Source organism: Carassius carassius, chromosome 4 (assembly GCF_963082965.1).
Source record: "Carassius carassius chromosome 4, fCarCar2.1, whole genome shotgun sequence".
In the NCBI taxonomy this organism is placed as follows: Eukaryota; Metazoa; Chordata; class Actinopteri; order Cypriniformes; family Cyprinidae; genus Carassius; species Carassius carassius.
In genome coordinates this window covers 35080962-35094442 of record NC_081758.1, presented here as the reverse complement: position 1 = coordinate 35094442, position 13481 = coordinate 35080962, and the positions used below count along the sequence as shown (strand labels likewise).

General features: G+C 35.7%; 2 protein-coding genes across 2 annotated transcripts; both read right to left on the bottom strand.

Moving 5' to 3' along the window:
- Positions 1–4673: 4673 nt before the first annotated feature.
- Positions 4674–6727, bottom strand: bri3bp (bri3 binding protein). Its single transcript, XM_059548641.1, has 3 exons — positions 6382–6727; positions 5548–5650; positions 4674–5358 (listed from the first exon to the last, which is right to left on the bottom strand). The coding sequence occupies exons 1-3, from the start codon at positions 6559–6561 to the stop codon at positions 4937–4939; spliced, it is 705 nt and encodes a 234-aa protein (XP_059404624.1). The 5' UTR covers positions 6562–6727; the 3' UTR covers positions 4674–4936.
- Positions 6728–7205: 478 nt separating this feature from the next.
- On the bottom strand, positions 7206–13322 carry poli (polymerase (DNA directed) iota). Its single transcript, XM_059548640.1, has 10 exons — positions 13120–13322; positions 12800–12922; positions 12426–12590; positions 11557–11700; positions 11130–11363; positions 10878–11056; positions 9932–10023; positions 9714–9847; positions 9351–9553; positions 7206–8284 (listed from the first exon to the last, which is right to left on the bottom strand). Exons 1-10 carry the CDS (start codon positions 13184–13186, stop codon positions 7502–7504), a joined length of 2124 nt encoding a protein of 707 aa, XP_059404623.1. The 5' UTR covers positions 13187–13322; the 3' UTR covers positions 7206–7501.
- Positions 13323–13481: the final 159 nt, after the last annotated feature.

The window sequence follows — 13481 nt, the reverse complement described above, 5'->3', positions numbered from 1 at the left end:
GAAAACACTACATGGAGGTGATTTTAGAAACAGTTTGTTTACAATATGTCAAACTGTATGATGAGGATAGCACATATAGGCAAGGCAAGGCAAGTTTATTTATATAGCACATTTCGTACACAATGGTTATTCAAAGTGCTTTACATAAAAGAAAGTAAAATAGTAATGAAGAAAAATAATAACAAAACAAGCAATTTTAAAACTTTTAAAATTATTAAAACTGTACTTATTTAAAATGAATTTAAAACAGTAAGAAAATGATTTTACATCAAATAAAAAAAAATAAAAAAACAGTGAAAATATATATTGCAATCAGTTCGGACATTGCACAGTGCTCATTCAATAAATGCACAGCTAAACAGATGAGTTTTAAGTCTAGATTTAAATGTGACCAGTGTTTTAGCACATCTGATCTCTTCTGGAAGCTGATTCCAACTGCGGGCGGCATAGTAACTAAAGGAGGACTCCCCTTGTTTTGTGTGAACCCTTGGTATTTCTAACTGACTCGATCCTAATGATCTGAGTGCTCTGTTAGGTTTATATTCAGTGAGCATATCTGCAATATATTTCGGTCCTAGGTCATTTAGTGACTTATATACAAGTAAAAGTACTTTAAAATCAATCCTAAATGTAACTGGAAGTCAGTGTAAGGACCTGAGGACTGGTGTGATATGCTCATATTTTCTGGTTCTAGTCAGAATCCTGGCAGCAGTGTTCTGGATGAGCTGCAGCTGTCTAATGGTCTTTTTGGGAAGGCCGGTGAGGAGCCCATTACAATAGTCCACCCTGCTGGTGATGAAGGCATGAACAAGTTTCTCCAAGTCTTGGCTGGAAACAAAAGATCTAATTATTGCAATGTTTTTTAAATGATAGTATGCTGATTTAGTTACTGCTTTGACATGGCTATTGAAACTAAGGTCTGTCTCCAGAATCACACCAAGGTTCCTGACTTGATTTTTAGTTGTTTGACCCCTAGAGTTAAGGTATGCTTTCACCTTGAACACTTCATCTTTGCTTCCAAATGCAATGACTTCAGTTTTTTCCTTGTTTAACTGAAGAAAGTTCTGGCACATCCAACTATTAATTTCATCAATGCATTGGCAGAGGGAGTCAATTGGGCTGTAGTCATTTGGAGATAAGGCTAGGTAAATCTGGGTATCATCAGCATAGCTGTGATAGGCAATTTGGTTCTTTCTCATTATTTGACTTAGGGGAAGCATATACAGGCTAAACAAGAGCGGTGCAAGAATTGACCCTTGTGGGACTCCGCATGTCATGGACGTCCACTTAGACTTATGCTCTCCTAGACTCACATAATAACCTCTCCCTTCTAAGTATGACCTGAACCATTTGAGAACCATCCCAGAAAGCCCGACCCAGTTTTCCGGTCTCTCTAGTAGTATGTTATGATCGACAGTGTCAAACGCAGCACTGAGATCTAGCAATACCAGCACCGATATTTTGCCAGAGTCACAATTTAAGCGAATATCATTTATTATCTTAATGAGTGCTGTCTCTGTGCTGTGATGAGGTCGAAAACCAGATTGAAAATTGTCCAGGTATCCATTTGAGTGTAAGTATTTGTTCAGCTGATTAAAAACTACCTTTTCTATAATTTTACCTATAAAAGGAAGATTAGATATTGGTCTAAAATTGCTCAAAATGGTGTTATCAAGATTGCTCTTTTTCAGGAGGGGCTTAACAACTGCATTTTTTAAGGAGTTTGGAAATGTCCCAGAAAGAAGTGAGGCGTTTACCACTTCTAAAAGATCTGCTTCTAAGCAGTTAAACACATTTTTGAAAAAAGATGTGGGAAGTGTGTCAAGATAGCAGGTTGACGATTTTAGGTGCTGCACTATGTCTTCCAGAATTTTGCTATCAATTGCTTCAAAAATCGACATAGTATCTTTTTTATATTGTGGCTGAATCTGTCTGACCTTTGCATTACTTGAGGATGTGCTAATCGCCTTCGTGATATTGATGATCTTCTCAGAAAAGAAGGAAGCAAACTCATTGCATTTGCTGTCTGAGAGCATTTCACTGGGAATCTGACTTGGGGGGTTTGTCAGTCTCTCAACAGTGGCAAAAAGAGTACGAGTGTTATTTAAGTTACTGTTTATAAGGTTTGAGAAGAAATTCTGTCTAGCTGTGGCTAGTTTCACATTAAAAGCATGAAGGCTGTCTTTGTAGATGCTATAGTGAATTTCAAGTTTTGTCTTCCGCCACATCCGCTCTGCTTTTCTGCATTGTCTTTTCATATAAAATGCCAAGTTCAGCTAACTTCACAAGCTTTCACCTCAGGGTTATCAAAAAGTTGTGCTGCTAGCATGTTATAATGCTTATTTAATTTATGCAAAGATCTGTTGAATCAAAATCAGGATTGTCTCACAAACAGTACATTTGATCAGACTGCAAAAGCACCTTTTGGATTCTTAACTCGACCAGTTTGTTGACTGTCCACTCTGACTTAAGAAAGTTCATCTGAGGCCATTTGAACAGACAAATGAAGCAATCTTCAAACAAGTGACTGTTGCATCAAGTACAACCTTGTATGTCCAAATTATGAGTTGAAGCAGCTTCACAAACGTGGAGAAAAAAAAAAAACTTGAGCAAATATAATACTATTAATGTGAGTCAGGTTGAGCTCTTAATATATATGTTATTAAATAAGTAAAAACATAGAAAACGTGTAGGTCAAATTGTATATTACATTTATTCAATCATTTTTGGACCACAGTTTCATCTTAGAGAAAATCACTGAATAATATTTTCATAGAGACAAAAATATGTTAAAGACAGTGCAAATAATATCAGAGCAAGCAACAATGCAGGTAAACAAATCTGATGAAAATTATACAATACAAATGCAAACCTGATTTACTATGCAAAAAAACAGACAGAGATTCAGTGTATTCTAATACAAATCAGTCAATGACTCGGAGTCCTCAACACATGATAATTGGCACAAGCGCAGTCAACTGGAATCTATGAGAGATATATTAATAAAATACATAGTATTCCACAAATAAATGAAGGACTTGACATGGTGCTATAACTTATAAGAAGGACATTAATTACTAAAAAGTGCAGGTAGGAAAATATCTGTCAGCTAATGATAAAACTCATAAAATACAGAGCATTTTCCACAGTATATTACTGTGGATTCTCATTCATTACAGATATGCAAGTAGATAAGACCTTTTTAAAAATAGGAGTGTCTGCTGAGAAATGTACTGTAGGCTATATGTGTAATTATTATTAGTTGTCCCCAGTACAGTAATGCTGGTACATTGCAAGTACACAAGAGTTTTCTATTTGGAGATTCCTCAAGGCTGGTGCTTATATTGTATGATTTCCTTCACACAATAATAGTTAAAAAGGACCTTCTTGATATTAGTGCTTGACACTGCTTTCCAGTAGGCTTGAGCTACAGTACGTCACAGATTTGAACTGTGATTGGTGGATGGATGACAGACTACAATCAGTGAAGTGCAGGATGAGTCATCATTATTTTGGCTTGAAAAGAGCAACTGTAAATTTTGAACATGGATCTGCTAAAAGTGAACTTCATCAAGGTCTAAAAAAAAAAGTATAGAATTGCATCAACACTGACACAGGGACTAAATGCCACAAAATTTTTAAATAAAACATGCTTAAAAGAATTATTTGAAATTCATTTTTAATGCAAAATTTAATAAATCTTTGCTAAATAAAAATATTGATTTCCTTAAACTAAAAAAATCTTACGGACTCCAAACTGTTCATTATAGTACTAATCATGAAAAATCATTAAAAAAAAATATATGGCATATTATGGAATGGAAATATACTTTAACATTGCCCATTCATAATATTTCTCTCAAAATGTAAAAACTTATAAAAATGTTAAATTACAGTACTTTTTAAAATCTATTCAGCAGGGGGAAAATGTTTGAAATATATCTGAAATTGGATCTGGCTACACAGGTTGCAAAAACATGATGAATTAAAAACCACAAAGTGAAATGAACGTTAAAGTTGCAAAAAAAAAGAGAACAGTACTAAGAGTGAATAAGAACAAGCAGAGAAGATGGGACACAAGTTAGATTAATAAGCAGGCATTTCTAATAGACAAAATGCCACTGTGGATGAAACCATTGGCCACTTTCTTAACTTTTTTTACTTGATCTTATTAAGCAGCACTAATAAGCAGTGGTACTACAAGCTATTTAATGAATCCCTTTCGATAGGTGTATTAAAATGGTACATACAATTAATACAACGATCTCATGCTGAGAGCAAAGTGCATGACCAGGTTTTTCCGGACAGAGATACTGGTGTACATTGCAGCACTGTTATTTTGCTGCCAGGAACACTGGTCACATATCCTCACGCTTCAGATGACTAGCTGCTTTCTGAAAGCCATTTCCACATACACCTCTATCCCTGATTGGTCCTGTACCAGTAACCTCGGGTGACCTCAAGAAGACACATGGGAGAGATGAAAAATGCAGTGATACTGACTTTTCTTCACACTTTTGAGTGTTTCTGAATCAACTCTCAATTTTATTGCCTTTGACTTATAAATAACACACACGCTTATAGAAAGTGCCCTAACACAGCTTATGGAAAAGGCGTAACACTGAACGACGGACTAACACACTCAACTCAAGGCTTGTAGACACAGAGACCCACAAAAAAGTCCATATTTACTCAAAAATGTGTGGCCACAGTAGAAATGGACAGTGATAATTCTACGACAACAGGGTGAATCTAATAGACTTTTTTCAGCATATCAACTAGGGAATTTATAAAATTTCCATACGTCACATACAATTCTTGCCTGACTAAAATGTTGGGACATCCTGAGAAAAAAAGGGCCGAAACAAAATTTTTTTCCTTCTCATCCCATCCCACAAACCCCAGCTCTCACCCTCAGCCTGGGGCGGAAATCATTTCATTGGTCACTTGAGTGCTCTAGGTTTTCAATGACTCTGGTCAAGCGGATGTTTATAAGGCGAATCTGGTTATCAAGGTGGTCGATCTTCTCCTCCAGAGTTCCAGATCCACTCCCTTTCCTCCAGTATGCTCCCACTGGTCCCGTCATGAAGTACACGGCCATGATGAAGCACAGCGGCAGCACCGCTTTCTCAGGGTCACCCTCGAATTTCTGCAGAATGTACAGGCACGAGAGGGCGAAAAGGGCCATGCGGGCCAGCCAGAAGAAACGGCCGAACATCACATGGAGGATGTAAAAGAAACTACTCAGGAACAAGGACAAGAACCAGTAAGCCACCAGCAAGGCTGCCACTAGGAGGAGAGCACGAGCAGGAGAGCTGGACACGGACGATGGGCTGAAGTAGTGCGTCAGGTTAGAGGCTAAGGAGAGAGAGAGAGAACCGAAGGGGAAAAAGACAACAGAGACAGACAGAAATAGAAGCAAAAAGAGAGTAAGGAGAGAGATTAAGGAGGTTTTAAGGACATGATTTTTGGCATCACACAAACAGTGGAGATGTGCTATTTCAGTCACTGACACACATAAATGCAACAATTTTGATCCAGACTTACAGTCAATGCCCATAACATCAAGCAGATCCACCCACAGTTTCCACAAGGTGTCCAATAATGAATCCACTCCATAAACAAACCTCTCTGTAGTTTTTGAGAAGAACTGCAAAACATTGACCATATATTATATATATATATATATATATATATATATATATATATATATATATATATATATATATATATATATATATATACACACACACATATACATACACACACATATATATAAAAGAACACTGGAAAAATGTTATACGCAAACATTTAATTAGTGTGTATATCATAAAAACATGCATAGGTCACAGAAGAAATCCCCTTTTAAAAATATAATGTTTCTATCAATCTATATAATGTATCTGCATAAATTATAAATTCTATATTAAAATAACAAATAATGGAAATCTAATAATTTTGTTAAAATTGTTTTAAAGGCAATTTATTGCTATAATTAATAGACTTTAAATTAATTAGCCTATTATTTAAATTATATATTTAATTATTATACATTATTGTAAAAAAACACTTTCACTAAAGTTATGATAAAGCGTTACCAATAAAAATAAATAAATAAACAAGTCTAAAATGTGGCAGGTCAGCTTGTCTATCTGACAATATCACAGCACTGACTCTATCCAGAAGGTATTGACCAAAATAAACAGAAATATGTCCACATACAGTATGCGCCCTAGGTAGGCAGCTCACTAGGTTTTGAAACACAGCCACTGATCACACGAGATCACAGACTGGTGGTCTTTTCAGGCCCTAAGCTAAAGCACCTGCAAACAAAACGAAATTTTTAAACTGCATGAGAAAATCGAATGATCTTATACGGACCTTGTACAGCGCTCTGATGTTCTCCTCTCCGAAGACACTGCCGAGGGTTTGATAGAAACCGCTGGCCGCCCTCCTGAAGCTGTTCTGGCTGCTGGAGTCTTTCCTGCTTCGCGCTGCCTCAGTCAGGAGGACGGAGGTCAAAAACACGCTTAAAACCACGGCCAATTTCGCTCCCTTCATAATTATAGACGACCTGAGAAACGTCGAGAAAATTCTGTAGTGAAGCGGTCGGACAGCGCTTGTAATAGACTGAATGAATGTGATGTGCCGGAAAGAGATGCTAAGGAGGCTGCGCGCGGGTAGAGAGTGTGAAAAAACGTAACAGTGCCGGAAGTACGATTCTTTTTTTTCTTTTTTTTTTAATAAAACCATTTTTTGCAATGGTTTAAAATGTATAACGCTGTTTCTGCCTAAGTCTTCTAACCTGAATTGAAGATTAAAATGTGAAGACAAATAAATTAAATTAAATTAAACATAATGAAAAGCTTTATAAAACAAGGAATTCAGAAAGGGAGACTGTTTCTAAAAAACAACAACAACAAAAAAAGTTTAGAATGGATAAGTCTTTTAAATCTTTAAGGTTCCCAAACATGCATGAGTTTAGTATAATTAATATTTCACAATATTAGTTTTCACTGTGTTCTTGATCAAATAAATGCAGCCATGGTAGCATAACAGACTTCTTTTAAAGACATTAAAAATATCACGCCGACCCCAAACTAGTGTAACTTTATTTACAAACACTATTATAATACATTTATTATACATATGCAAAAATAATATGATCAGCTATTGTGTATCCAATGACTTAAATATCATCATGGTTATTTAAAAGTTTTTATTAACAAAATAATACATATCTGAATGTGATACTTAACAGAAACATGAAAATTCTGTCGTTATTTACTCACCCTAATTGCTCCAAACCAGGATGATCTTGTTTCCCAGCATCCCTTTTCATGTTCAGTGGAAGAAAGTACGTCATACAGGTTTGACATGAAGGTGAGTAAATGGTGACAAAATTACATTTCTTCATTCCTCTACAAAGGCTGATTTACAAAGATATGGTTTAAATATGTATTTTTAGTATTAATTTACAGGCACTTGAGTGTTTCTGTGCTCAGTTAGGTTTGAAGTATTTCAGTATGTTGTTACACTGGCTGCCTTTAGCAGCACTCTTCTTGTCTCTGGTATTGGAGGTTTTATGCGAGTGTTTGGATGGGATTTTTAGGACTGGTTTCTGCTGTCTCCACTCTGTCAGTAACTCCCTTTGCACATCAGCAGGAAGTTGTGAGAATACATAAGGGTCCACATTTGCAGGGACATCTGATTGGGTGGCAGGTGGGATATCATGACTTTCTTGTCCAGAATTTAATTCCATGGTGGACCGAGCAGATGACAAAGTCTTGCTGAGTTCATTATGAGACAAAGAATTTTTGTTATAATTCAGTGCTGACTCACAAGGTTCTGGTTGGTTAACAGCCAACGTGAAATGATCTGCTGGGTCAGCATCTTCAAAAGATGTTGCAGTGGGTCCGTAATTGAGCTGTGCGGAGTCTTCACTTTGAAAACTGGAAATCAGCTCCGTCTGAATGTGTTCAGGAAGGAGTTTGAATACTTCTGGATCGACACCTGGAGGCAGCCTGGAACACAATGTTTTCTCGGGAACACTGCTCAAACAAGACTCTGTTGTGTTGATGCTTGTATCTTGTGAGTGCTCTAAAACATGCTGCCTGGGAGAGTTGGAGTTGATGAAGGGTGGCTGTGTTTGTAATTCTCGGGTTGGAGATAGCCATGTGTGTTTTATGGGTTTCATGCTGATCCATGTTTTATCTTCTTTATGTAAAACATCTGGTTGAGTGAATTGGTAGTTTACAGCAGGCTCAAAGATATCAGGTTCCACCTGGTGACAAATCAAAAGATAGACTGTTAACTTTTGCTGTTTCAAGTTACTGCTGCCGTGAATGATGAACATATAAAAGGCTAAATATGTAGCTTTCAGTTAGTAAGAATTAATCTGTAACTGAGTTATTCATGAATAAATACATAAAATAAATATATAAAACTACTGTTCAAAGGTTTGGGTGATTTATTTGTAAAGAAAATACTTTTATTCAAACAAGGATCTATTACATAGATCAAAAGTGGCAGTAAAGAAATGTATAAAAAAAACATTTCTATTTTAAATAGAAATAGTTTCTTGAGCACCAAATCAGCATATTAACATAATTCCTGAAATATCATGTGACACTGAAGACTGGAGCGATGGCTGCAGAAATTTCAGCTTTGACGTTACAGAAATAAATTGTATTTTAAAATATTTCAAAATAGAAAACCATTATTTTAAACTGTAAAAAAGAAAATAAAAATTACCAACCTTATCCCAACTTTTGAAAGGTAATGTTTATATTCATAAATATGAATAAAAAATAAAATAAATGAAAAATTAGTCCCTTATCAGTTTTTATCAAAAGTATTCAACTCATAATAAAGGGAAAGTCCCATTAAAGCAACACTATGTAACTTTTTCTATGTTCAAATGTTTATAACGAGCAAGTACATCATAAGTTAATCCACCAACCCACCTTTTTGTCTTATCCCAAATCACTACGGTACATTTATAATAAGTGATTAATTTTGGACTATTGTAGCCGGCTCGGGTCGTCACCGCTGCGGAGTAACACATACCTGCGTGAATCACCATAGATATAAACGTGGAGAAATAGCTACGGTTAGAATGTTCTTCCGCGGTATGCGTGCAGTTCTGTTTATTAACCGCTAGAGCGCCAAAATGTACAGTGTTGCTTTAGTTTAAAGCTCAGGTATGACTTTGATAAAACAGAAAGCATAAGCTCAGCTGTAAAATGGAGCCAGTGGTACTGGCTGATTTTTTTTTTTTTTTTAAATGCAGATTATTATATATTAATATAATTAATAACTCTAAAATAAGGAAAATCATACATATTGACCTGGTGTTGAGATGTCATTTGTGTTGTTGTAGGACATTTCTGTGTAAAGAAAGAGGTGATGGAGCTCTTGCCAGAGCCTTTAGCCTGCAGGTTACTAAAACACACATTCAGCAGGGTCAGATGGAACGGCTCACGTGTGTCCACCATTTTATGAAATAGCTTCACTGACAGTGCCAGTAACTGAGGCACAGCCTCGCTCCTTCCTAATACAAAAAAAGAAAATGTGAATACCAAAAACATAACAGAGTAAAAATCTGAAGATGTCACATTTATATCACTTCTGTTTATTGCAATTTAAGTGAATTGTGAGATGATTGTGTATGGAATTATACGTTTAAAGCATGCAAAAGAACAAAACTGTACCGCAGGTGATCTTGAGCCCAGTGTGGTTGGGTATAGGACACTGTCGGCTCTCTCGACTGAACCAGCGATTGGTGACCGTGTATCGGCGAATCGTTAGTCTGAATGTGTGTGGCTGCCTGCCATCTTTGTGCATCCTAGACCAAATTCAAACACAGAAACAAACTATAAACCTGCCATTCAGGTTGTTCTGATATTGTAAAATAAATGAATAAATTCACCTCTCAGTAAGGCTGGTGAGTAGTTCATCAATTTTCTTTTGAACTTCCTCTAAAGTGGAAATTTTTTTGAATGAGTCCTCATCGCTGAGAGACTGAAATATATAATTTACCACACAGATTCTTTTAGATTTCATGCAGCATCAGAAGCATGCTAGCACTGTTTGTAAAACATTGTTATGCCTCAAAAGAATGGTCAGTATGATTATTTGTTATAAGAAATTACTACTTTTCTTCAGCAAGGACGCATTAAATTGATCAAAAAAGACATTAAAGGCATTGATCATTTTACAAACATTTGATTTTAAATAATTTTCTATCCTGAAAATTTTATCATGGTTTTCACAAGAATACTAAGCTGCACAACTATTTTAAATATTGATAATAATGAGAAAATGATTCTTCAGTAATGGCTGCTGAATATCCAGCTTAAATAACAGAATAAATGACAGAAAACTGTTATTTTAAATTGCAATAATATTTCACAATACTAATGTTTTAACTGTATTTTGATCAAATAAATGCAGATTTGGTAATAATATCTTTCAAAAACATTAAAAAACTCAATTGTTCCCAAACTTTTGAGCGGTAGTTTATTGTAGTCCTCTTAGATACAAACAGGATCTTAAAGGATCATATTTCTAAAATATTCAGCTTTACTTTTCAGAAAAGAGCTAGCTAAAAACGGAGAAAGCTAAACTGAAGTAACAGTGTTTCTTCATGTTATTGTTACTTTTACTTCTGAGCTTCTTTCTCCCTCTAGGTTGCTCTTGACCCTGGCATTATAACAATACTGGTTTTTCACGTATTATTAGCTCTTGTATGATAACTTAAAATTAATTTTCTGCTAACCTACTAAATGTGCATGTAAAATGTACCTCAGCAGTTAAATCTGGCTTGTGAATATTGCTAAATATTCATCTGAACACTCTATAAATATGGAGAATACCTGAGGAGGACCCGCCGGTGTGACTGGAGACTCATCGGTGCCACAGGAAAGGTTTTGAATCTTTTTAGCAGTCACTTCACCGAACTCCCTCACCAGGTCAGGCAGAGGATATAACTGAAGATCTCTCACACTGATCAGACCCAAAGCCTTTAACTTCTCACGTGTCTTGTAACCAATCCCTATAAAGACAGACAATGTGTACAGAATAAAAACAGTGTGGTGTACAGTGGGTGAGATTGTGTGTCATCTTACCAGGCACTTTGATTAGTCCTGTGAGGCTGCTCATGAGCTCAGCGGTGCTGTACGGCAGGAGGGTGGTTTGCTGGTTTGGTTTAAAGGTTCCAGACACTAGTTTGGCTAAGAGTTTGCTGTTAGCTATGCCAGAACAGCCGGTTAGTCCCAGCGTGCTGAAGATTGCCTGCCTCATCTCAGCTGCTATCACAGAGCCGACAGCCAGTCGGACGTTCTCCTCATCAACTGCCATACCTGAAAACAAGCAAGATTTATTATGACCAGAAACTCTAGCAATTCTTCCCTTTTGCATGAAATACTAAACAAGAAATAAGTACGCTGAATTTATCCAGTTCTAAAAAACGGCAAACTTTGAACTACTAGTCCTGATCTGTAACCAATGGATTTCAAACTGTTAGCATTTGTCTGAGGTGGCGCTCCAACTCACTTTCATGTTTGTATATGTGTCCGTTGAAGGAGAGATCTGAAATACGGGTCTCCTTCAGTCTTCTCTTCACCATTTCTGTAACGTCCATGAAGTTTTCGTCAAAGCCCAGCCTTTCCACTAGTGGGCAATATGACATCAGCAATTCTTGGGCAGATAAAGTCAAAAAGTCTGGTTTATAGTCAGTTCAAACAGGGAACTGTGGATTGTACTCCTTAAAAGACCTCAGAGAAATGTATTAAAATTTGTATTTAAATTAACATTTGAAAGATTGGGGTCAGTAAGATTTGTGTGTTTTTTTTTTTTTTTTTATCTTGTATACTCACCAACACTGCATTTATAATTTGACCATAAATACAGCAAAAACAGTCATTTGAAACAATTACAATTTAACAACTGTTCTATTCTATTTTAATATGTTTTAAAGTTTAATTTATTCCTGTGATAGCAAAGCTGAATTTTCAGATTTTCACAGGACGATCCTTAAGAAATCATTCTAATAAATATATATATATATATTTTTTTTTTTTACATTTCTGATACTGCTCAATAGAACAGCATTTATTTGAAATATGCATTTTTTTATAATATTGTAGAAGTCTTTACTGTCTTTACTTTTGATTCATTTAATGCATCTTAGCTGAATAAAAGTATTAATACCTTTTTTTTAATCCTACTGACCCGAGACTTTTGAAAGGTAGTGTATAAAATGGAAAAAGTCTAAAATTATGTAATTAAAATCTAATTATCGTAATGTAAATTTACTGTTGTTATAATTATATATAACACATAATGATATCTACTACACAAATACAATTTAAAGACACCTATAATTAAACAATATAACAAAAAATGCAAATGTATGATTATACCAGTGACTTTGTAGGACATCTCTCTGTAATGTGTGAGGTCTTCTCCTTTCACTAGCACCAGCTGTGGGCATTTCTCCATGGCATCAGTCACTGACATCAGTTTGTTCACGCCTTGCTCTCTTGCCACATAATTACACGTCACAATTATGTACTTCTGCTGTATCCCTAAAAGACCACAGATATAGACAGAGATGGTGTTACATTTATCGAAAAGAATAGCAATGAGTTTTGGTTATTTTAATGTGTTTTGTTATTTCTTTATTACCTGACTGATTATAATGTGTATGACTTGTATTGACTGTTTTGTAGAACTTTTATTAATGTTTTTTATGTGTGTGTGTGTGTGTGTGTGCATTGTCTCGACAGTGTTTTACCAAGAGGTTTGGTCCTGAGGGCCGGATTTCGGATCATCTCCACTTGTGCATAGAAACAATCCAGGTCAAAGTGCAGGATCACTCTCTGAGATTTGGATGTAACGCTGTCAGTGGAACTTCCTTCTGAAAAGTCAAGTCACAAAAGCACAGTTACTGTAGATACACCTTGACGGTCTATTCATATTGCATCTGTCATGAGACACTGAGCTGTGCATGTAGACTGAGCAAACATGAGTACCTTGAGTAAATATAATATCCATGCATTACTTTAAAAACACATTTAAGCTCAAGTTCACATAGTCGTCCAGTGATAAACCCACCCGTCTCCAGCATGTCCGACTCTAAACTTCGATCCCAGTCATTGTTTTCCTCCTCATCCGTGTCCATATTTACTTCAACGCAAGAGACAGATATGTGGATATATGATCATACAAAATATATAAAATAGCACTTTTAATCAACGACAGCAAAACATGTCGCCAGCAAAACCAAACATAAACCTACTGCTCATATTAGGCAGCATTTGCTGTCATTTTACTGGCACCTAGAGGTCTGGAGCAAAATACTCACGATATTAAATTACGTATAATACATTTATGTGTATTTCAAAATATACATATTAATGGAATGTTATGATACAGAAAAAAATACATAAAAAATATAAAGAATATTTTAGTTTTAT